This window comes from Sycon ciliatum, chromosome 8 (assembly GCF_964019385.1).
Source record: "Sycon ciliatum chromosome 8, ocSycCili1.1, whole genome shotgun sequence".
In the NCBI taxonomy this organism is placed as follows: domain Eukaryota; kingdom Metazoa; phylum Porifera; class Calcarea; order Leucosolenida; family Sycettidae; genus Sycon; species Sycon ciliatum.
This window is the reverse complement of record NC_088650.1, coordinates 6,061,632-6,084,506: the sequence shown is the minus strand read 5'-3', so window position 1 is coordinate 6,084,506 and position 22,875 is coordinate 6,061,632. Positions and strand designations below refer to the sequence as shown.

At 47.9% G+C, this 22,875-nt stretch overlaps 2 protein-coding genes across 3 annotated transcripts in view; one reads left to right on the top strand and one right to left on the bottom strand.

Moving 5' to 3' along the window:
- Positions 1-199: 199 nt before the first annotated feature.
- Positions 200-22,875, bottom strand: part of LOC135822975 (sodium channel modifier 1-like) — a 65,650-nt gene continuing 42,974 nt past the window's right edge. The window contains exons 1-9 of one of the 2 annotated variants that reach the window (XM_065335814.1): positions 9,553-9,734; positions 8,784-8,854; positions 7,902-7,990; positions 6,760-6,851; positions 6,086-6,284; positions 5,178-5,370; positions 4,778-4,864; positions 1,839-2,249; positions 200-983 (exon numbers count right to left, since the gene is read on the bottom strand). In XM_065335814.1, the coding sequence (XP_065191886.1) occupies positions 2,159-2,249; positions 4,778-4,864; positions 5,178-5,370; positions 6,086-6,284; positions 6,760-6,851; positions 7,902-7,990; positions 8,784-8,854; positions 9,553-9,603 (873 nt within the window). In that variant the 5' untranslated portion in view covers positions 9,604-9,734 and the 3' untranslated portion in view covers positions 200-983; positions 1,839-2,158. Of the gene's footprint in view, positions 984-1,838; positions 2,250-4,777; positions 4,865-5,177; positions 5,371-6,085; positions 6,285-6,759; positions 6,852-7,901; positions 7,991-8,783; positions 8,855-9,552; positions 9,735-22,875 lie in introns of those variants that run through there. The other variant, XM_065335815.1, reaches the window with a different exon arrangement.
- LOC135822973 (IQ domain-containing protein E-like) overlaps positions 10,005-22,875 on the top strand; it is a 35,214-nt gene continuing 22,343 nt past the window's right edge. Inside the window, exons 1-4 of the mRNA XM_065335813.1 lie at positions 10,005-10,530; positions 12,694-12,772; positions 13,564-13,686; positions 15,738-15,817. Of these exons, the coding sequence (XP_065191885.1) occupies positions 12,697-12,772; positions 13,564-13,686; positions 15,738-15,817 (279 nt within the window). The 5' untranslated portion in view covers positions 10,005-10,530; positions 12,694-12,696. The remainder of the gene's footprint in view (positions 10,531-12,693; positions 12,773-13,563; positions 13,687-15,737; positions 15,818-22,875) is intronic.

The window sequence follows — 22,875 nt, the reverse complement described above, 5'->3', positions numbered from 1 at the left end:
AGGAAACGCTTCCACAAGTATGTTGTTGCCTTTTTGTCAGGTGAATACAGGCAGAATAGAGACTGCTTGTGTTGCCAGCGCCCTGTTCTAATACATTTGTCCGTGGCATCCACAGGCGTATTGCTCCATATTGAAGTACATTGTGTTACGCTAGCAGATAGTCTCAGCAGGGTGTCATTGCAACTGCACTCTGCGTGCAACCGACTGCGTACGTAACATCATTCTGACTCTGGGTACTTCAAGAAGGTCATTCAGATGTCGAAGATCTGTTCACATTTCTGGGTACGTTGCTTCTCTAGCGGATTTTGCTATAATAGCATATCATTAGGATATTGTCTCCTGCTTAGTCCTGGTACAGACATCACCAGGGATACAACCTTACACGGGGATTTATGTGTGCATCTCTGAAAGGGCGTATTGAAGTACATGTAAGTCAAACGGGCATAGGGATCATTGAATGTGAAGAGCTGAGATGAAAAGAAGCAACCGGGCACGGCATATTCCATTACCAGATTACAGTTTCTGGATTCACAATCCTCTTACTTTCAAGCGAATGAAATCTAGACTTCATTCAAGAAGAAAGGATTTAGGGAGTTGAAAGGTAAATATAATCATGTACATACCTAGAAAGAGCATGACATGTGTTCGTTTAGAAAAACCATGCGACACAAGCCGAGAATAACCGGCGCTACAATGCAGTGGATCAGGACATCAGCGCCCCACTGTGCTGACAAATACCGGTGCAGGACGATGCATGTTTGTGTGTTCTAAGAAAGAAGCCAGCTGGTGATCTCACACCGTGTCAACAAGGGTTTCGAGTCATAATCAGGGATTCAAGCGAAACCAAAGAACACCTTTAACACCAGTAGACCGTGCACTCAGCGACGAAGAGTTAGCGCAGCGGGACTGTGTTGTTTGAATCCCCGCGGGCGTTTGCAGGCTGTCTGCTCCTTCAGGGTGGCTTGCCTGCGCAGGACGAGGAGCTGGAGAGGGAAAGCACAGTACGACCAAGCTATGTTGAGAGGGCACATTACTGGGAACGACATCATATTCTACCAATCATAAGTTGACCCATACTTGAGGTTTCGACTTCCCGGTTCAATGGCGGTTATACTCCGGTTGTAAGTGGACTACCCCCCACCCGGTTCGGATTAGGTCACAAAAGGTTGACGTATAACCGGTAAAATACAGTAGATACTGTGGTGCTTAATTCCAGGATGAGAATACGTTGACTTGGAGTCCATGAACCCCGGAGTGTGCAGCTTTTGATTTTGTGTCCACGGGTGTCTGTCACGGCGGAATTCTGAGATTACATCATGATCATTTGGTGCAGATCTGCGGCAGGCAGTGGCTTAGTGCGTACGACTGAGCTGCAGTTGTGCAAAAAGAGACCGGTTTGAATCCTGCTTGCACGCACTACATCACTAAAATGTTGTAATGCCGGAATTTTGCCATGGCAGCAGCAACCCATCAGAGCTGCACCCGCTCGGTTTCATGCACTCTTGGTTGACAAATCAATGACCAAGTGATCACGGCAACATCAAACACAACACAAGCGCAAAGCAGTAGCAGACACACATGAGAACTAGAATGCGCAGCATCTGACAGCTGCTGTGTGGATGTCTGTCACAGCAAAACATCCCCGACAATGTCCAGTGTTGCCACATCATTATAGCCAAATATCAATAGGATGAAAAAATGCATCATCCCCCGGACCCCCCCCTTCATAGTAACCCCAATACACACACACACACACACACACACACACACACACACACACACACACACACACACACACACACACACACACACACACACACACAGAGTGTTGCATGTACCTGTTGTTACGTGCACACTGGATGGCGTGGCGCTGGACTACAGGCACTGTTCAAGTCCGGATTGGCTCTCTGCTGACTTTCTCTACGCTACAGGACGGTCGGCAAGCTACTCGTGAGACAAAATACCGGTTTGTCATTGTAGTTCAGCAGTTTCCTGAAGGAAAATACTACCAGTCGCCAATCCAGCAAAACTCACTACGTATCCCTCCGACGAGCTCAGAGGGATTAAAGCCGCGACAGTGATTCTTCATCGGAGACGAATTCGGGCCGATTAAGCATTCCCAGAACAAAATAAATTTCCCTCGGACGACTCAGTGGGCTTAGAGCGGTGACGGTGGTTCTTCGTCCGAGTCAAATTCGGCGGAAGGGTCTCTCACCCATGAGCCGTCGTTACAAAGGACCCAGCCAGACCTGGATATGAGCACACAACAAAAGACAATAAGTAGGAGAACTGACACGTACTGGAAAACAAGACCGAGAATGCGTGAAGAATGCGTGAAGAATGCGTGACGGTGCTAAGAAAGTAAGTAAGATTAATGCACGCTAAAGGTAAATGCTGTAAATCAATTATATTTCGTAGTCGTTTTAATTTCGCAAATTCCGCAAGGCTGCCGCCACTTTAAATACGAAATTGATACAATTACTAAAATGTGTCCCACTCATCGTACAGTGCCGTATGCATGTACGTAGCTCCCGATCGACGTAAATGGCATGTACTTTGGAAGTATGAAAGTTTGATGACTACGAAGTGTTTTTTCACGTGTTATTGCACGTCAGGATTCTAGCCAAAGGAGGGCAAGGAGGCGCAGCGCCACACCTCCCTCCCCCCCCCCCCCCCTCACCCACCCACTCATTCGTCAATTTTGTATTTTTCAGGCAATTCAACGAAAATGAAGTTGATAATCACTAAGAGAGGTGTCAAAAAGGCACACTTGTCAGGGTCGTTGCAGAGTACCTGTTTCACCTGCCGCTCCCCCCCCCCCCCCCCCCCACACACACACTATTGTGACCTGGCTGGAACCCTGCACGTTGTTAGGTGATGTGGGTTTTCTGGAAGTTGTCTTTGGTTATCCCGATTGGATATTTGCTGTGAGTATCCGTCATTCGATTGCCGTTGTTGGAACATTTGATTTTGGTGCTATGTGGCGGGAAAATAAGGTTTTCCTTCTCTGGATCTCCGTGAGCCGGCAGCTGGAGATTGCTTCTATTAGTTGTGGAGACCAAGTGGAAAGGTAGTAACACGTTGTTGTTAGTTTGAGCAGTCTTGTTGTGAGTGTTAGAGTAGTGCTCGGTTGATTCAATTTGATTGATGTCGGCCAACATGAGCACACAGCCTACTCCAGGAAGGGATTTTATCCGATTCAAAGTTGAGCATGACTTGCACTCGCTTCTAGCGGTGATGGGCAAGTCCAATGCCTTTCCTGAGAGGATCCAAGGACTGGGACAATATCGAGAGAAAGACGTTTGCAGACATGAGCAGTCTGCCTGCTAGAACATACAAGGAGCAAACAATCAGGGAGAACAGATCCTTCGTTGTAAATGACAACAAGTCAAAGAGGCGCAGCGGAACCGAGGAAGAATTTACTCGCAACCATGAGCTGCTTACTGAGCTCGCGTCACGGTGGAGGGCTGCGGAAGAGGAGAAAGTTGAAGCAGGTAAAGCCAAGAGGGGGGGGGGGGGGGGGGGTCGTGAGGCGGATGTCAAAAATGAGCTCCAGTGCTTTGACGAAGATTTTCCCTTGACTGGCGTTGGCTTTGGTAAAAAACGGAAGCCAGATTCCAAGTCCAATACTGGGAGTCTAAGAAGCAGTAAGCAGAGTCTCGCACAGAAGAAGAGAGCGAAGGAAAATCATTCTACCCCTAGCCATGGAGGCAACAGATCGATAACCAGCGATGGCATATCATCAGAGTCCATCAACACACCATTGCGGACACCCCGCCCACGATAAGCACGGTAGCCACTGCTGAAAGCCTGCTGAAGGAACTGCTTCTTGCTGGACAACAGGACCTGAAGAGGGGCTCACGCTTGATAAGTCTAATGTCAAAAATAAAGTGGACAACATGGAGAAATCTAGCAAGGCAAGAGACAAGAAGATTGATCATTGCATGCTCGAAGTCGATTCTTTGAGAGCTCACACAGAAACTAATGTCAAAAGAATACGAGAGGAACTTGTTGATTTGGGAGAGAAACTACCGACTGTGCTCCAGGTTCTGGAAAGCCGGTTTGGGCGACCTGATACAGTAATTGCTACCATGCCCAGAGGGCCGCAACAATATCCAAAACAGAATTTTTTTCTTGCTAATTGCTCATTCTTGCTCATTCCAAATTGCTCATTCCAAATTGCTTATTCCAAACACAGCTACAGTACTGCTCAATGAAATCCAGTCGCGACACTCAAGTACGCGCCAGGCGTTGCGCAGCCCTACACCTGCGAAAACTGGGCTGCGAAATGATGCAAGGCGGACACTTGAGTGACGCAGCTGGATTTCATTGAGCAGCATTTCTAAATGATCTTGGAGCACCTAGCTTTTTGGTAGCCTAGATGTGTCTTTGTATAATCCATTGACTCTTTAGTTTGCATTAAATTCTAATGTTTGCTGCATTTTTTCGTTTATCTCATGAGCCGTCTTAGTAGCAGCGAAAACCAGCCAGGCACTATGAAATGATGAAAGACAGCACAACTTGTGTCTTGTGTGTGTGTGGGGGGGGGGGGGGGGGCTGTCGACTGTGTTGAATGGGTTTTAAAATTATACAATTCACGTCACATTGCACGTGTAACTTAACCTCTAAAATGTACACGTATTAACGTGAGATTTTCAACACGTTTTGAAGAAGTTTTTTTAAACATGCAACTTACCCCCCCCCCCCCCCCCCCTAATGCTGAATGGCACCTTACAAATATGCTGCAACCACCAATACGATTAAGACAAAGACCTACTCAAGAAGGCGCTGAACCCGGGTAGCCTTTTTCTCAGCTTCGCTGGATGTGGTTGATCCCTTGGCTGACTGCTGGGTGGATGCTGACCTGAACACAAGATAGAATAGCACCCCAAACAAATGCAGTCAAGAGTTTAGACAACAGCTCTCACCTACACATCAATGCGCATATGCAGAGTGCAGTGGTTAATGGAAATAATGGCTTAGACTCTTTGCCTCCACATACTCAGTACTCGCCAGTGCAAAGTACGCGTACACAAGAAGCCAGTAATTGGTCCACAGCGAGGGTCGTGGCAATGGCGGGTTCTCACCGCCGCATACAAGACAATTCAACAACACAAGGACAACCACACAGACAGGCTTGCAAGCAACACGCTCACAACAACGGAGATGAGACCTACGTGCTAGCTGCCGAGCTACCCGCTGTCTTCTTCTTTTTCTTCTTGGCCACCCCAGCACGCGCTGGAAAGACGTACTGGGTGTCCGCTGAGTCTTTGACTGCAGCTACAGTTGCAGATTCTGCTTGCAGTGAAGAAGAGTGAGGCGCCTGACACAGCGAAGACCCTCTATTGGAATAAACACCCTGAGACACACCTGCACCCGTTGCCAACATAAGAGAGAACACACCAGAAGAGATATTATGACTACTTTAATAGAAGTCTGACATGATCCCACATTGCAAGCAACCAGCATTTCAAGCACATAATTGCCGCCACACTTTTGTGTGAAGAAGAGGTTGGTGCGACTTCGGCGATACTTATGACAAGTAATATTATCGACTTGACAGCACGCAAGAAGGAGTCCACAACTCTCCCCCCCCCCCCCCCCCCCCCTCTCTCTCTCTCTCTCTCTCTCTCTCTTGTGTTTACAGACAATCTTTGAGGAAACAATACTATAATTAAAGCTATGATTATAAATAGAATGAAGGCCGTAGACATCACCACGCAACATGTTTGAAATGTATCTTGTGTTTCTTTCCAATGCTTCTGCTTGTTTGGCTTGCCATGGCTGGCTATAATCGCACACACCTCTTTTGATTGGCTTTGGCCATGAGTGTGTGCATACAGTCAACTTCGCTTATAACGACACTCGGCGGGGCATCAAAAAGGTGTCGTTATACCCGAAGTCTCATTATATGTATTACAGTGGGATGGGACTTTGCTCTGGGCATGGAAATTCTGTCGTTATTCGCGAATTGTCGTTATATCCGCAGTGCAGTCGTTATTAGCGAAGTTGACTGTAGTAATGATAACAATAAACATTCAGCAACCGAATCAGCGGCGACACAAGGAGGAAAGACTAGTGTTACCTTGCACTCGAGATGAGGCAGGCGCCGAGGCAGCTCCAGAGTGACGGCCGCCAGATACACGCGGGTCGTATGGCACCGACCACTGCGACAAAGCCCGGGTGACACGCTCGCGAGTATCTGTCACCAGGGGCGGCGGATGCGACGACGAAGACGGTGACTGCCTTACGTTAGGACCGCTGCGCTGAGAGGACGGCAGGCCCTGGATATAGATTGCGATCACAAAAAATGTCAAAAAAGATTGAAATTATGAAGGTAAGCTGAGCACAGCCTAGTTTCTTCAGAACTACTACATGAGAGCAGGAAATGGGATGCTACCAGAGAAAGATGCACTCATTGTATCAGATAAGCACAGAGTTTGGAGACTGTAAAACAATACTGTACAGGCAGAAAATTTCGTGGGTCAATAATTTCGTCCAACTCCAAAGAAAGGGAGTTTGTCCGGTCGTAAATTTCGTCCATGGATCATAAGAGTGCATTGAAAAGCTAGACAAATCGACATTAGTCCGGCATTTAATTTAGTCCAAAAGCTCCTTGGACGAAAAAGACGAAATTAAATTCCAGACGAATATTTCTGCTTGTACAGTAGTTGTCTAGCAATGAATGCGAAAGTACCACGCAAGTACTTGTAACAAAATTAAACCCATGGTTGCAGCGCAGTCAAACGAACACTGTACCTTGGAATGTCCACCAGCAGCTGCCAGGTTCTGCTCGCGTTTCATGATCTCCAGCTGGAGCGACGCCTGCTGTTCGATGCGTTTCACCATGGCTGTATAGCACAAGGCAGCGGTGATCAACACAACAGGGTTAATGTGCAATATAAAACACAGTACACAACTCCCGGTACACAATAGTAATAATAGAGAGGTTCTGCAAAACGAAAATGTGTACGAACTTTCGCTCCACGTCACGAAGTGAGAAACTTCGCATGAACTTTCGCAACTTTGGACGCGAAACTTGCAGGGAACGCGAAATGAACTTTCGTAGGAAGTTTCGTGAGATTGGGTCATGTCGTACGTGCACTTGGCGCGTGCAAACTTCGAAAATGTGCAGAACACAAAGTTCGTGCGAAAATTCGTACACATTTTCGCAAGGCCTGTCGCGAAACTTCGTTCGAATTTTCGTTGTGCAGAACCTCTCTAGTAATAATAATAACTTTATTAGGATGACCCAAAGGCTGACCGCCTATCGTGGGGTCCGTCGCATTGAAGGATGATGGTACAAGAGAGTACAGATTCATGATAACACACAATACAATACACTGTACATCTAGCACACAACACCCAGCACACAACACCCAGCACACAACACCCAGCACACAACACCCAGCACACAACACCCAGCACACAATACACAGTACAATACACAGTAGACTCAACACACAATACACAACACACAAAACACAACACACGGTACAATACACTGTACATCCCAAACCTGCAAACTAGGCACGGCACAGGCAGGTTGAGAAAAGCAGCCGGGGGGGGGGGGGGCTGTTGACGTAGCGTGGCGGAATGTACAGATGCGAGCAGCTAAAAGTGTTTGACAGAAATGGTTTACTACATGGCCTAACACATGTTGTGATTACCGCAAGGTAGCTCAGAAATTAGGCTTAGAAGCAGGGAGCAGTAAGTAAATAACTGGTATTTTACTACTCCTTGCTTAGAAGTGGTCATTCACTGCATAAAGGGAAAGTGCTGGAACATGTTGAAGCCAGCTTTGCTACCCGAGATAAATGGACAGCTGGTCTGCCATTGCCTTGGCCTAGCATCACAGAAATGAACCAATGAATATCACAGAAATGCTTGCACTCACTTACCATCAGCATGCTTCTGGCTCTGGCGATGAACTGCCAACATCTCCAGGGTGTCAAACGTTGGCCTCCACGAGCACACCAGGCATGCAAACCTGCAACGGCGAACAGATACAGTGAACAACATACATGTTGGATAGGTATCGCATGATTTTTGTGCCGGGTTGTTTCCTTGCCTCCTGCGTGCATGTTGCTGTTGACTTTTATTTTACTTCACCAATTGCACAGGCATCATGAGAAGACAGCAATGCCTGTGCAATCGGTGAAGTAAAATAAAAGTCAACAACAATATACTGGTATACACGCATGAGGCAAGGAAATAACTCGGCACATAACCATGCGATACCTATCCAGCACATATATGTACATGTAGAAACACTATCCACTACGAGCCAGTAGGAAAACAACACAATAAATATACTCGGATGGTGAGCCAATTAAATTATGGTGAAAAAAGAAGAAGGACAAAATGTGCAGGTCGCCGAATGTCTCAGTGCTCCTTGTCAGTTTTGTGCCATCTTGTCGCACTCGCTGACTGTATAAGATCTGGTTACGTTGGTGGACAGTTAGTCAAAACTCGTAACATTTTGCCCTTCTTCTTTTCTCACTACAATAAATATAACACAAGCTACATGTACGTTGCCAACTACTCGCGAAAGTGCTCTATACAGCGAGGCCAGAACCAAACGACACAAGTCAGCAATGGAACGAGGCTATCCTTTTGCTGTAACTCTTCATTGCTCTTGAGCGTGTGGAATCAACTAGAGCCGTCTGTAGAGCTCCTATACTCCATAGTATGTTACATCCCGGGTGCTTTTAACCGGAGTTTAACTGTGCCCGAAGGCCACCAAGATGGAAACTGTTTCCCGGGCGCAATGCAAAGCTCACCTGCCATTCTTCATAAGCAGTGCTTCGTCATCCGGTACACTCTCGAGCAGCAGGTCGCATCTCCGCCGTTTCTGGTTTGCAGGACAGGGAAAGTATGCAATTGGACAAAGCGAGAAAGAATGAGTCACCAAACAACACATTACTGTAATTACTAGTAGACCAAGAGTGTGCAATTCCCGGATGGGTTGGTTGGCCCATGGCCGAATTTTTTGTTGACGTATTCCTTTCTACGACGGTGCACGCGCTGCGAGTCTTATGGGAAGTTTTGCCTCTTGCACTTGGCCGGGCTTTACATTACAAGGTCGGTGCCCAGCACGTGCTCTTACACTGCTCTGCGGCAAATTGCGCCGTTTTCTGAAAAGGTGACGGCAACAAAATTTCCGCCGTGGACCGGGGTATCTGCAGATTGTGCAGAAGAGATGCGGAGTTGCACACTCTTGTTTAGCTACTCTTGATTGTACCAAGCGTGAAACCTGTACTGCCCGGAGCGTGAAGCAAACAAGAAAGATGACTATCACGTGTCACTCACACAATCTGCAGTTCTTAGGTAAAATTTCCCTAAAAACGTAAGTTTAGGGTCCTTCAACACAAACACACTGACTGTGTAAATGCCTGCAATGTTGTCCGCGAGTACTTAGAAAAATGAAACTATTCAATTCAAAGTGTGCCCGTGATCTAATGGCCAGTACACTACAATTGATCGAAGAACATGATTGTACAGTACGCAAACTGATATTGGTATAAATACTAGTTTCAGTGACCTACCTACCTGAGTCTGTTTGATCTGAGAAAATTGATCGCCAACCAGTTTGAAAGACATGACCGGTGATACGAGCAGGGGTGCACAACATTTGTTGTAGGCAGGAAAGATGGGAATCCACGATTGCTTTTCCTGTTTGAAGGAGATAGGTATCTAGACTCGAGATAAGCACTGCACCCAAATACTGCAGATTTCAGCACAGCCAATACAAGTCTTTCATTTTTATTTTCAAAACTTTTGCATCCACATGATCCAGGTACGTATGACGCGCGCATGACGAAATGTGCCGTTGCCTTGTCAACGGCGGGTGTGTGGAAGGAACGCTCGCAGCAAGCTCGACTCGTAGTCGTAAACCATGCAAATAACACCATGAATGTTGTAGTCATACAAACTCATCATTATTTTGAGGCGGCAACTCCAAAAAATGTCATTGAGTCTCGTTCAAGCACACAAGGACTTAGCCAGATTTAGGTAGTCACTAGTATAGTGAGTAGTGTACTTCTCTTTCAGCGACTGCTCAAGGTTGCCAGCTTTTATGTTGTGCCCCTTCGACTTGAAGACGGAGAGTTTCTTCACTCCGCTTTTACATTCACTGATTCAGGGTGGTGGATAGTGCACTAGTATAGTGTGCGGCCAACGGGATCCTCGAACCAGCGAGTGCACTGCCTGAATCCAGCGAGGGCATGCAGTAGTCATCTTCGTGGTAGCGAGAGAGTTTGCCAGCAAGTCTAGTAGTCAAATCCACCTGTACTGTAGCGATCCTAGCGTGGCAGAATTAGAGTTATCGTAGGATCACTTGTATTGGCGGCACACTGCAAGCTTCAAGATCAATAACAAGCCGCCTGTTACCAGATTGAGATTGCAGCTTCGAATCGGATCGCGGTGACAGCTGAGCTGGGCTGGAAAGTCGCCAGCTGCCGGGGAGAAAATTTGACGAGCGTCTCAGCACATTTGGCACAAACAGCAGAGACACGGTGAACGATCAAGGTTAGCAATGATTCACCTAAAACGCTTCCTGCCATTACCTGTCCACATACATGTACATGTACTTGCCAACCTTTGCAAACCTGAGATCGGGACATCGATATACCTACATGTAGGTATGGAATTATACCTGTGCACAAATGCACACTCAGTGTAGCAAAGGCACTTTTGGGTGCCTATTACCCGGCGCCCTCGATATGGGGACGGTCCCAGCCAAACCAAGACGGTTGGCAGGGATGTGTCCAATGCCCGGGGCCCTGCATACCTTTTTTCAAGTAGGGGTCTACCAGGCGAGTAGCGAGTATACATGTAGTCAGCGTCGTCAGGACTTTGCTATGGGCATGGAAATGCAATCGTTATTCGCAAACTGTCGTTATATCCTGAGTCGTTATTAGCGCGAAGTTCACTGTACATGTACATATCTGTGGCATGGTGACCATGGTGACCATGGTCACCATGGTCACCATGGTCACCATGCCACAGATATGCTTTAGTACCGGGTCACCACACCACGGATATACATGTACGAGCTACGCCCCTGCGTGCAGCACCGGACCCACACATTGCATTGGGAGGTACACACAGGGCCGCAGCACGGGGATTTCATGCGCTCCGTGGTATGCAGTACACGTCACAGTCATTCCATGCCGCAGTACCCAATTCAACGTCGTCACACGGTGTATGGCAGCAAGTACCATACCATGCATACAGACACAGTGTAGAACCATCTGCGACAGTCGTATACTCGAGTTCTCACCCGATACCAGCGCTAGTGAAACAAGTATTTCCTTTCCCAGGAGGTAAGCAAGGCAAGGAGGTTTAAAAGAGAAACCAGTTGCCATGGTAGACCTGCACGTTACAATTACAGGACTGCCGGAAGCAGTGTTTGATTGATCTGGCCATGCCATAGCCTTTCATACTTTGCGTATGATATGCATGTACATGTACAGGCCATTTCAAAACTATAGACGCGCAGTGTTTTCGAAGTATTTCAAATTTGGCTGGAACTGTTTGAGAATAGTTTTCGGAATATAGCTCAGGTCCGCTCCACAATTACTCTTCTATAGTTTCTAAACGATTGGATAACAGGCGCCCACTTTGGAAAAAAATGTGTGCACAAAGTGATCACAGATTATGTGGTATACATGTACATGTAGATGCTGCCATAACGGTTTTGCCTAGGTACCCGTCTATAGTTTTGAAATGGACTGAAGGTATACATACCCTCCTCAGCAGTAAACATGTGTCACAAGTTGGTGGCCAACACGTTGGTGCGGTGATGGCCTGACAACCAGATTGGTTCTGGTGGATGACCTGTATCATTATGTGTGATGCAGTTTCCCTGCACACGACACGATCTACAGTACTGATACATGTACAGTCGAATGTCACTTATCCGACCACTTCGGGAATCAGGCATCTTGGATAACTGAATATGTTGGATAACTGATATCATTCTTTTATGTGCATATATGGCTGGATTTCACTGATTTATGTACACAATACCCAAATATATTCATGCATATTCATGAATTGCTCCATGCACACATACATATTAGCATACTTGACCACATCTACTTCAAGTAAATGCATATTACACCGTATAATATACAAACAAACACAAAAGTTAAAAAAAGAATTTTACTGTTGAGAGTCATAAAATTACCACTCCCGGGCTTGTCGGATAACCGACGTCAAGAGTACATAACCCCCCAGAGTGTGCAACGCCTGATCCAGCTCTGCATAGGGTCTTGGTCGAGCGGAATCGGATCTTTGCGTCATAATACCGTACACATCTGAGGGGAACCCGGGGAGTCGCGGGTACTCTTGGATCAAAAACAATGGTGCCCTGCCTCGAGACCGGCCTTGCGCTGGTGTGAAGTGTACGCATGACATCAGAAGATCCGATTCCGCTCGACCAAGACCCTACACAGAGCTGGGTCGGGGTTGCACACTCTGGGGGGTTATGTACTCTTGCCGACGTGCTCGGATAACTGGCGACCGGATAAGTGACATTCGACTGTATACCTTGGATGACGCACATTTTCTAGCATTACCGGTGTGCAAAGAACAACATTGAGACGGCCAACATCGTAGCCACTGGCCGGACATATCCGGCTGATATGGAATTCTGTTTACCCTTCTTCTTTGTGGTTCTGAATATAGCCGATGGCAATGAATGGCTCAAGGCGGCACTCACTTCGGTCCGCCAGTGGTTCAAGTGTTCACATGCCCGACATGGATTGTAAGTACTTCAAAGTAAAGAGCTGTTGCACATCCCATTTTTCGATGCCCATTCGCAACGCTGACGCCGAGACCCCTGGTCGGTTGAATTGCTCCCAGCACATCGGCACGTCGTCCCTACATCCCCTGTGTCTTGTTCTGTCTTCTTTTCGTTCTCCACATGTTCTCCAGTTGGGCTGTGTTTAGTAAAATAAAAAATAAAAATGAAAAACATGTATCAAATGACCGTACAGGCCAGCCTTGTAAGCCCTGCTATGGGTCACATGATGTCGGCCATGTTGAATCCGGTGTCCCGTGAAATACTGTGAGCACTCTCTAATCTTTACGCAAATGTAGTCACATGACAAAGATGTGAGACCACTCTATCGAAAAATGTGCCAGACCAGCCATTCATCTAGTACAAGTAGGCGTGTTGCCTGCTGTGTGCTGGCTGATTAGACTCTGCACCCATTATCGTTTGCAAAGCCGGTGCTTCCCTCTTGCGGGATGCACATGTTTCTTTTCTCCTCTGTATCGGCGCACAGGAGTAATGATGATTCCGAGACCTTTGGTCGGAGGAGTTTCTTTTGCCCCGCCCCCACTTCCATCCAATATGCCACCGCCGCTGTGCAGCATCTGATGGTTCTGTGGTATTCAGTAAAAAAAAACAAAAAAAACATACACAAGTATGCAGTAAATACATGATTTTTTTTAGTTTTTTTTTGACTCCTGGATAATAATGATACACGTTGTAATAGGAATATAGGATACAAGCCGAGTTTCTAAAATGAGAAATTTTGTTTTTGTTTGCAGATCCAGTTGAGATGCATCCCCGTCCTGGACCGCAGCCTCACCATCGCACTGGCTCGGCACAGGCAAGGCGGAGCTCGACGCAAGCCTACGTGAAGTCACTGCATGACTCACCATACCTTGCAAGTATGTTGATGTAATTTGAAAAGAAAATGTAAAGGTCGCACATCCGCGTTACCTTTGGCTATACTTGGTCCGCGTCAGCGATATTGTCGCTTATCTTTCAGCTTTGTTTATATGTCGCCAATGCTTATTTGGCAGCCCATTTCATCTCAGTTTTGGTTAGCAAGTTAGTTTGCTAGTACCTAAAAGGTCTAGCTAGAGTTCGAGTAGATTTCGAGAGCGACAGGTGGGTGATTCTGATTGATACAGCGCCGCATCAAAAAAGATTATCTTGTTACGCTGTGCAGGCAAGAGCAGCGCAAGCCACAAGAAAGTATTTCGAAGTAATCGGCTACTCGGAATCAGCTCCATTTTGCTCAACGGCCGAGATCGCTCACCTCAGGGATCGCTCATCAAGCTGAGATCGCAGCTCCCTTACCTCCAGCTCCTCGCTCGGAGTATCCAGCGCGTCGTGGAGATTTGCAAGTATATGTACTGTGCGCGTCGTCGTCGTTCAAAATAAAATCTTGCAAAGAACGGCGTCTGATTTGAACCACACAGGCTGTCGCGCTGCCCAGGCGAAATCCTTTAGAGAAGGCGACCGTCACGATCGACTTCTCCTTAGAAAATAGCCAGGCAGCGGAGAGGAAGAGAGATGAGCTTGCAAAAGCAAGAGAGTCGATCCCGAGCAAAAATATTTGTCGCCAGAGACAAGAGCAGCGATGAGGAGGACCGAAAAAAGTAGGAACCCTTCCTTGGACAATAAATTCCTCGCAGTTAGTTGTCATTCTATACCTTACCGTCCATCGTACCAAGTTTTATCACTTCAAGTGCACGCGTTCATGTCCAAAGTCTAAGTTCAAATTGTCGAAAGATAAGCGACAATATTGCTGACGCGGACCAAGTACACTTGAAGTGTGTTTAGAAACCCAACCAGCTTGGGAGTTTTGCTCGGGAACGTTTGCACATCCGCATCACAGCTGGCTATTAAACAAAATGCGCTTACCGTAGTTCCGCGCATATAAGCCCATGGGCTAATATACGAAATAATGCATTTTCCGGGAAAAAAATCAGTAATAATGGTTCGTTTTTTAGCCCTGGGCCTATATTCGAATTTTGAAGGCAGCTGGCACGCGAAAAAGTACAAGTCCGTGCGCGATTGTCCGCCTACTGTAGGTACCGGTACTGGTAATGTAGTCTGCACTGACATGCTGTACTACGGTGTTTGGGTCTGTTTATTAGCCCATGGGCCTATAAACGGAGGTGGGCTTATATCCGGATATAGGCCCATGGGCTTATATGCGCGGAACTACGGTAGAAACACAACCAGCTTACATTGAGTCCATTCATTGAAAACTGGCAGCCTAACTTTTCGGTGTCTCCCGCATATACACAGTATATCCAGTATTATCGCCTTCTTAGTATTTGACCCCACTAATTTCCCTGATACCTAAGCGGTCAACTATATCGCGTATTTGACTGCTTAGTCAAATACACGATATATTTGACTACTTATATTTGACTCCTTAGAACTTCTTGGACTTAGAAATTTTCTCTCCAACTTAGAAAAATAAATTTTTGAAGAAAGCAGAAATACACAAGATGGGATTTGAACCCACAACCTTGTGAATCTCAGTCACTCTTCCTTACCACCCAGCCACTGTGCTACCGATGCTGAACCTAGTTTAAACAATGATCTTGACTTTCAATGCAGTACAATGCGGTATAGGCTATAGTATAATACTAGAATTACAAGGATATGTCGTATATGAAGAGAAACTATTGCGTGGAGAACACGATAAATAGATTATAGACCTCATAGTTGGTCTATACAGGATATATAGACCTCGTAAAAGACCTCGGGGGACCTCGGTCTTTTACTCGGTCTATATATCCTGTATAGACCTCCTTGCCGGTCTATAATCTATACGTATTTACTGTATACTGGACGTTGATAAATGCTTAGTAATGCTTTCCACCAGAGCAAGTTGATCCACGTAATCTTCAAGAACAGTACCCTGAGCCGTTCTGCTACGTTTCTGTGTGTTCCCTGCCATGTGACCGATGGTATCCAGAGACTGGTCCGCTGAGAGCTACACACAACGGCCAGGCCACACGGAAGAGACCACCTAGACCGAGCGACGCTCCGGCACAAGTAAGTCTGATCTTGCTAGCAAGGCAAACGCAATTAGTATTAATAACCGTATTTTCCGGAGTATAAGCCGCACCCCCCCCCCTCCATTTTTTGAAACGAAAAAAACACATCTACCATATTTATCACCGCGGCGTTGATTTGACCATCGGAGTATAGGCCGCAACCCCCTTTTTGGGGTGAATTCTGAGTGCTCAAAGTGCGGCTTGTGCTTCAGAAATACAGTATGCTGCTTTTGCTGCTGATCCGGTAAGAGTCTCAATCCAAGCAGACCAGTACCGCATAAGAGGAGGACCAAAAGCTGAGTTTTCCTAGTTCCAGGGTAGGGCCAGCATCACTGGTTGGACGGGTATGGCCACCGTTTTTTTCTTTTCTTTTCTTTTCTTTGAGTGCCCACGGGCTCCGATGTGGTTAGAATTGAGGAGCAAAAGGGTGGTCCGGCTTGAAAAAGGGCTCATTGCTCATGGTCTGCCTAGCAGTGCGCAAGTAACTCTGTGGAAGTTCTAACAGGCTATCCTCGCGCACACCTCACTACAGTATATTCCTCATAGACCGCTCTTCTTGTGCAGTGGGGACTATTATGCTAGCTGCATGCGTTGCCAGTGGAGGGCGTTGCTGAAAAAAAGATACGCATGCATGGTGATCTGGATCTGGAGATGTGTTCAATGTCCATCTAGATGTACTGTGACACTGGCATTAGGCCGAGATAGGGTCATGATCGGTCACGTAGCCCAGACCGGGGGCCGTGCCACCCGTCAAAACCTGGCTTCAGACCTGCATCATGTGGCAGTGCCTGTGAATGATGATGATAATAGAGGCGGGAAGTGAAGCCGGGTTGTAAGTCTAGGAATTGCATGATTGCCAGGTCGGTGTCCATCTTGGAGCACCGAATATTCCCGGCAGTGTGAATACCAGTTCAGCCATGTCCACCGCAGCATAGGCATGGCACCCAGGGAGTGCCGGCAGCTGGTAAACTGGAAACAGAGATCATTCATCTCAGGGGCAGGGGCAAGGGGGCGGTATGCACAGGGCTGGGCTGCGTTCAATGTGAAACTACTGTCAGAAAGCCGGAGTGCCGGGCCAACGTGGCTTGGTCAGCCAGCCAGCACTGAGTGATTGATCTGAGATAGTTGGCATCACCAGTCTGTACATCATTTATTTACAATAGCCGATGTTGTTGTCGAAAACGCATTGGTATTAAACTGAGTGAATTTCCTAATAGGGATACGAGCTATGGATACAGATCGTGGATGGTTGGAGCTTACCGAGCTCTCATTCCTATCTTTTTCTAAATGGCCACACATTCTTTTCTTATTATCTGCAAACTCCAACACAGCCACTTACACATGTATGAAACTGCTCTCCGGCCTCAACTCCAATACCGGCCTGTACGCTGAGATATAATTATGCCAACATTTCTGGCCCGGCCCATTATCTCAGAGTAAATGCACAGCCATACATTCGTCAGCGCGCATGCGTGTGTGTGTGTGTGTCAGGTTGCGGGGTCGATTCCCGACGATTATGATCACAAACGTATTTCTTCTTTTTCTCAGACTCCTCCTGACTTTTCTTTCATTCTCCTGGGTGGTTACCAACAACCAGTGCATGCCGGAGTATGTGGTGTGATGTGTGTGCGGAAAAAAAATGAAAAAGACCAAAAAGTAGCCACTGGCCAGAAAAAGCCACTTCATAGCTGTGTGGTGTAGACCAGGCTGAATAGTGGCGGTCAATTCTTCAGCCTTGCAAGCTGTTGAATGGTGCAATCCCAGCACAAGCTGCTATGGCTTCTGCCGTAGCATCGATATCATCGCCTCCGGCGATGGGCGTCCAATGGTCCAATGGTGTGTGTGTGTGTGCGTGTGTATATGTTCCTAGGCCAGGCACCATGACTGTGCAACTGACCTTTGTTGTCCACAATGACGTGAAGCGCTGCCTGATACGACCATTTCGGACCGATCCAACTACACCCCACCTATCATTCTGCCCCCCCCGGAACAGTATGATCCCATATGCCATGGTTGGGCTGTGGGCATGAGCCTAGAAAGTTGAAATACCGGTATACTGGCTTGCTCTGTTCAAGTTGAAAGCATTTGCAGCATTTGGATTACTAGTAGATGTGGGACAACCCGTGACTAGACCGAGTACATCAGCGACTCCATGGCTGTCACTAGAATACCGTAAAGTCTTGTATAAAAGCCGCACTTGAATAGAAGCCGCAATTTTGGGCCCATCAAATCACATATAAGCCTGGTTTTAGTGTTGACATACATAGAAATACCTGTCTCATAAAAAAGCCTGCAAAATTTCACTAAGAAAGTCATAGAAGCCGCGGCTTTTATACAAGACTTTAAAGTAATTGCTGTCACAGGCGGCCGGCCCGGGCTCACACTCACTCGTGCTCACACAGCCAGTACATGCACTAGTACCGTACTGTCGGGCACCAAAGAACGGGGGGGGGGGGGGGGGGGGTCAGGGTTCTAGCCTAGCCCGTTCTTATTTTTAGCGAACACTGCAGTTTCAAAATTTTGAAGGACGCTTCACGCAGCTTCATTATACTTGAATTGTTTGCAGGCAACCTGCCTACACTCAAGAGAGCACTGCATTTCACACAAATCCATTGGTATCGTTACAACGTTTCGGTCTTTATGACCATCATCAGGAATGAAGTGGACATGGAAAGAACAGCAGTATAAAATAATAGCAAGCAAAGCGCGGTACATAGTGACAGCGCGCGTAGAGAAGTGCAAAGCACGTCATGGCGGGTGTGCATTACTACATATACATGACAACACAAGCACAAACGGCGAGGAAAGTAGATACTGCGCTACAGCAGTGATAACAGCCCAGTTCCAGTCTCACACCACCAGTGAGGTGTCTAGAGCCCCGCGCCACTTGCAGTAAGGTGGTGTTATAGCAGATCCCAGCCACTGTTATTGTTAATTTCCGGGGATCGCTCCCTGATATTGATGGCCTCCCGGATCCTCCTCCTGGGGCGGTCACGCTCAGAACCGAGAACCCGGATACCTGAGAAAGCCGTTGCTCCCAATGGCAATGGGTCAGATGCATGCTTGGCCGCGAAATGCTCACCCAGCGCGGTGCCGCTCACTGTGTTGCGTGCGTCGTCGTTGTGTTCTTTTGTCCTGGTAGCGAGGCTGCGGTACGTCTCTCCGACATATTTATCACCACATTTGCACTCCAGGTGGTATACAACATTTCGCTCCGTGCATGCCCCCGAACCGGACATGCAGGCGACACAAGCAGCTTTGGGCCGCCCCCGTTTACGGGGCCTGGACGGGTCTACATACCTGCGGCATGGTGGTTTGCGGAGGGCAGACGTGCAAATCATAGAACTTAGACGGCGGTTCCTGTAAATCAGCTGGGCATTTATCTTGTACTTCCGGAGTAATTTATGAATTTTGTTGTGGATATACTCGGTGTGAAACGGTAGGTTGAGGGTGACACGGTATTCATTCTGCACTTTGACACGTCGGGGGCGCATAGCTCGTTCACGTGCCGAAACTATAACTGACTCTGGGAAGTTGTTTCGTTCCTATTATATTTTGGTGGCACAGCCTTACATGTACATTTATGCAGAGTTATACGTCTAAGTGTACATTATAGTGTACATTACGGTTTCCGTTCTTATCTGCAAAAAAATCCAGCCTAGACCGTTCTTGAAAATTAGTGAAATTCTAGCCTGGTCGTTCTTCGGCTGTCTGTTCTTCGGCTGTCTGTTCTTCGGCTGTCTGCTCTTCGGCTGTCTGCTCTTCGGCTGTCTGCTCTTCGGCTGTCTGCTCTTCGGCTGTCTGTTCTTCGGCTGTCTGTTCTTCGGCTGTCTGTTCTTCGGCTGTCTGCTCTTCGGCTGTCTGGTTTTCGGCTGTCTGCTCTTCGGCTGTCTGCTCTTCGGCTGTCTGTTCTTCGGCTGTCTGCTCTTCGGCTGTCTGCTCTTCGGCTGTCTGCTCTTCGGCTGCCTGTTCTTCGGCTGTCTGCTCTTCGGCTGTCTGCTCTTCGGCTGTCTGTTCTTCGGCTGTCTGCTCTTCGGCTGTCTGCTCTTCGGCTGTCTGCTCTTCGGCTGTCTGCTCTTCGGCTGTCTGCTCTTCGGCTGTCTGCTCTTCGGCTGTCTGTTCTTCGGCTGTCTGTTCTTCGGCTGTCTGTTCTTCGGCTGTCTGCTCTTCGGCTGTCTGCTCTTCGGCTGTCTGTTCTTCGGCTGTCTGTTCTTCGGCTGTCTGCTCTTCGGCTGTCTGCTCTTCGGCTGTCTGCTCTTCGGCTGTCTGCTCTTCGGCTGTCTGCTCTTCGGCTGTCTGCTCTTCGGCTGTCTGCTCTTCGGCTGTCTGCTCTTCGGCTGTCTGCTCTTCGGCTGTCTGCTCTTCGGCTGTCTGCTCTTCGGCTGTCTGCTCTTCGGCTGTCTGTTCTTCGGCTGTCTGCTCTTCGGCTGTCTGCTCTTCGGCTGTCTGCTCTTCGGCTGTCTGTTCTTCGGCTGTCTGCTCTTCGGCTGTCTGCTCTTCGGCTGTCTGCTCTTCGGCTGTCTGCTCTTCGGCTGTCTGACAGTACTGTACTTCACGGGCCGTGGTAGGGCCAGCACCTGCAGAGGACAGTCCCGATGCCAGCGGAGCGAATCACCTGTTCATACGGTCCGATCGATCAGTGATTCGACGGTACTCACTGAGACAGGGACAGTCTACTAGTGCCATTGTACAACCAGCGAGTAACAAACATGCTACAAACTGTACCGTTGAACGTGTGCCCGGAAATGCTACAACCGGGATTGCCCTTTGGACTGAGCGTGCAGCCTGGTCCATGTTTCTTCGGTAGCTCCGAGTCGTTAGACAGTGCCGCAGTGAGAAACTTTCGGTGATGGCCACTTCAGTAATAATTATTATTAGTAATACACTTTTAAAGGCGTCTCGGCTTATCCGGATGTCTCACAAAACAAAACACTACAGTAAAACCTGATGAAAGCGACCTCTGGGTTTAGCGACCACCTGCTCTTAACGACCTCTGGGTTTAGTGACCACCTGCTCTTAACGACCTCTGGGTTTAGCGACCACCTGCTCTTAACGACCTCTGGGTTTAGCGACCACCTGCTCTTAACGACCTCTGGGTTTAGCGACCACCTGCTCTTAACGACCTCTGGGTTTAGCGACCACCTGCTCTCAACGACCTCTGGGTTTAGCGACCACCTGCTCTTAACGACCTATGGGTTTAGCGACCACCTGTTCTTAACGACCTCTGGGTTTAGCAACCACCTGCTCTTAACGACCTCTGGGCTTAGCGACCACCTGCTCTTAACGACCTCTGGCTCTGGGTTTAGCGACCACCTGCTCTTAACGACCTCTGGGTTTAGCGACCACCTGCTCGTAACGACCTCTGGGTTTAGCAACCACCTGCTCTTAACGACCTCTGGGTTTAGCGACCACCTGCTCTTAACGACCTCTGGGTTTAGCGAACTCCTGCTCTTAACGACCTCTGGGTTTAGCGACCACCTGCTCTTAACGACCTCTGGGCTTAGCGACCACCTGCTCTTAACGACCTCTGGCTCTGGGTTTAGCGACCACCTGCTCTTAACGACCTCTGGGTTTAGCGACCACCTGCTCTTAACGACCTCTGGGTTTAGCGACCACCTGCTCTTAACGACCTCTGGGCTTAGCGACCACCTGCTCTTAACGACCTCTGGCTCTGGGTTTAGCGACCACCTGCTCTTAACGACCTCTGGGTTTAGCGAACTCCTGCTCTTAACGACCTCTGGGTTTAGCGACCACCTGCTCTTAACGACCTCTGGGTTTAGCGACCACCTGCTCTTAACGACCGTTTTTCCATGCACCGACAGTTCCACACAGACACTCTGGGACCTGGTTCTAAAGACCACCTGGCTTTAACGGCCGCTTTTGCTTGCACCGTGGGGTGGTCGCTTAAACCAGGTGTTACTCTACTTACAAGAAGATGTAGGTAAGTAACTATACGCTCAAGTTAGCACTGAGCTGGTCACAGAGCAGGGAGTACTACCCGGAATGATCCCAAAACCAAAAACAAAACAAAAAGGGAGTTGAATGATGTTAGGTTGGTACGTACATGTACATGTAGATGTTTTCACGATGACAGCATGGCTTGAAAGTGCCACGTCACAGCATAATTAGCAACAATTTCAAAAATTCAAAAACTGGATCCAGATGGTGAAAAATGAGAAGGTCAAAATGTTACGAGTTATGACTAACTGTCCACCAACGTAACCGTCCCCCCCCCCCCCCCCCCCCCCGAGTTGGATCCAGATTTTGTATGCCGGGATCCAAACACATTTCAAGCGGTCTTACTCACAGCAAGGTGATCAATGGTGATATAGCCGGTAAAAGCCTGGCTGAAATTGACTGGCTTGGCAGATGGGGGTGGGGTGACAACTCAACTGGTGGCGAAGAAAAAGTTACACCTGCATACGACATGATGTGAGTGGATTCCTATGCACCCACACATACCTGACAAAAGTAGAAATCTGACGTGAACTTACTACTCCCTGGACCCTGGCCGTTTTTACGTCATCACTTTCAAGCCCCGGCCTGGGCTGGGGGCCTCGGGGCGGGGCCCCATGTCCATGATAAAAAAATTCACGGTTCGCGTGAGACTCGGCTGAAAACCGAGTTTTCCGCATCCGTAGGAACGCCACCACCCTTCAAGGATCAAGGCGCAGATGTAGCTCCTAAAGCGGTGGGATCAGCTCACCAGAAAGTGGTCAAAGACCAAAAATTCCATTCACTGCATCCATGTTCTCCTCGTGCCAGGCCACGAGTTCCCAATTAACTGTGGGTCGCAGCGCGGCTGGAAAAATCCTTCCGCTTCCAAGCAGGACTTGAACCTGGTACCCTCTGTTTCTCAATCATGGTCTTAGACCATCCCACTATGCCTGCCTGTCCATGATAACCAGACTGATATTGTGATAACAAAGTTACTTTTTTTTCGAGTTTTGACTAGATACCGGTGCGATGCAAATTAATCAGCCGAATCCGTTGAATCCGGTGACACATAGTACTATTTTTTTATAGCTTCCTGAGTATTATGAAGTTAGTTGCTCC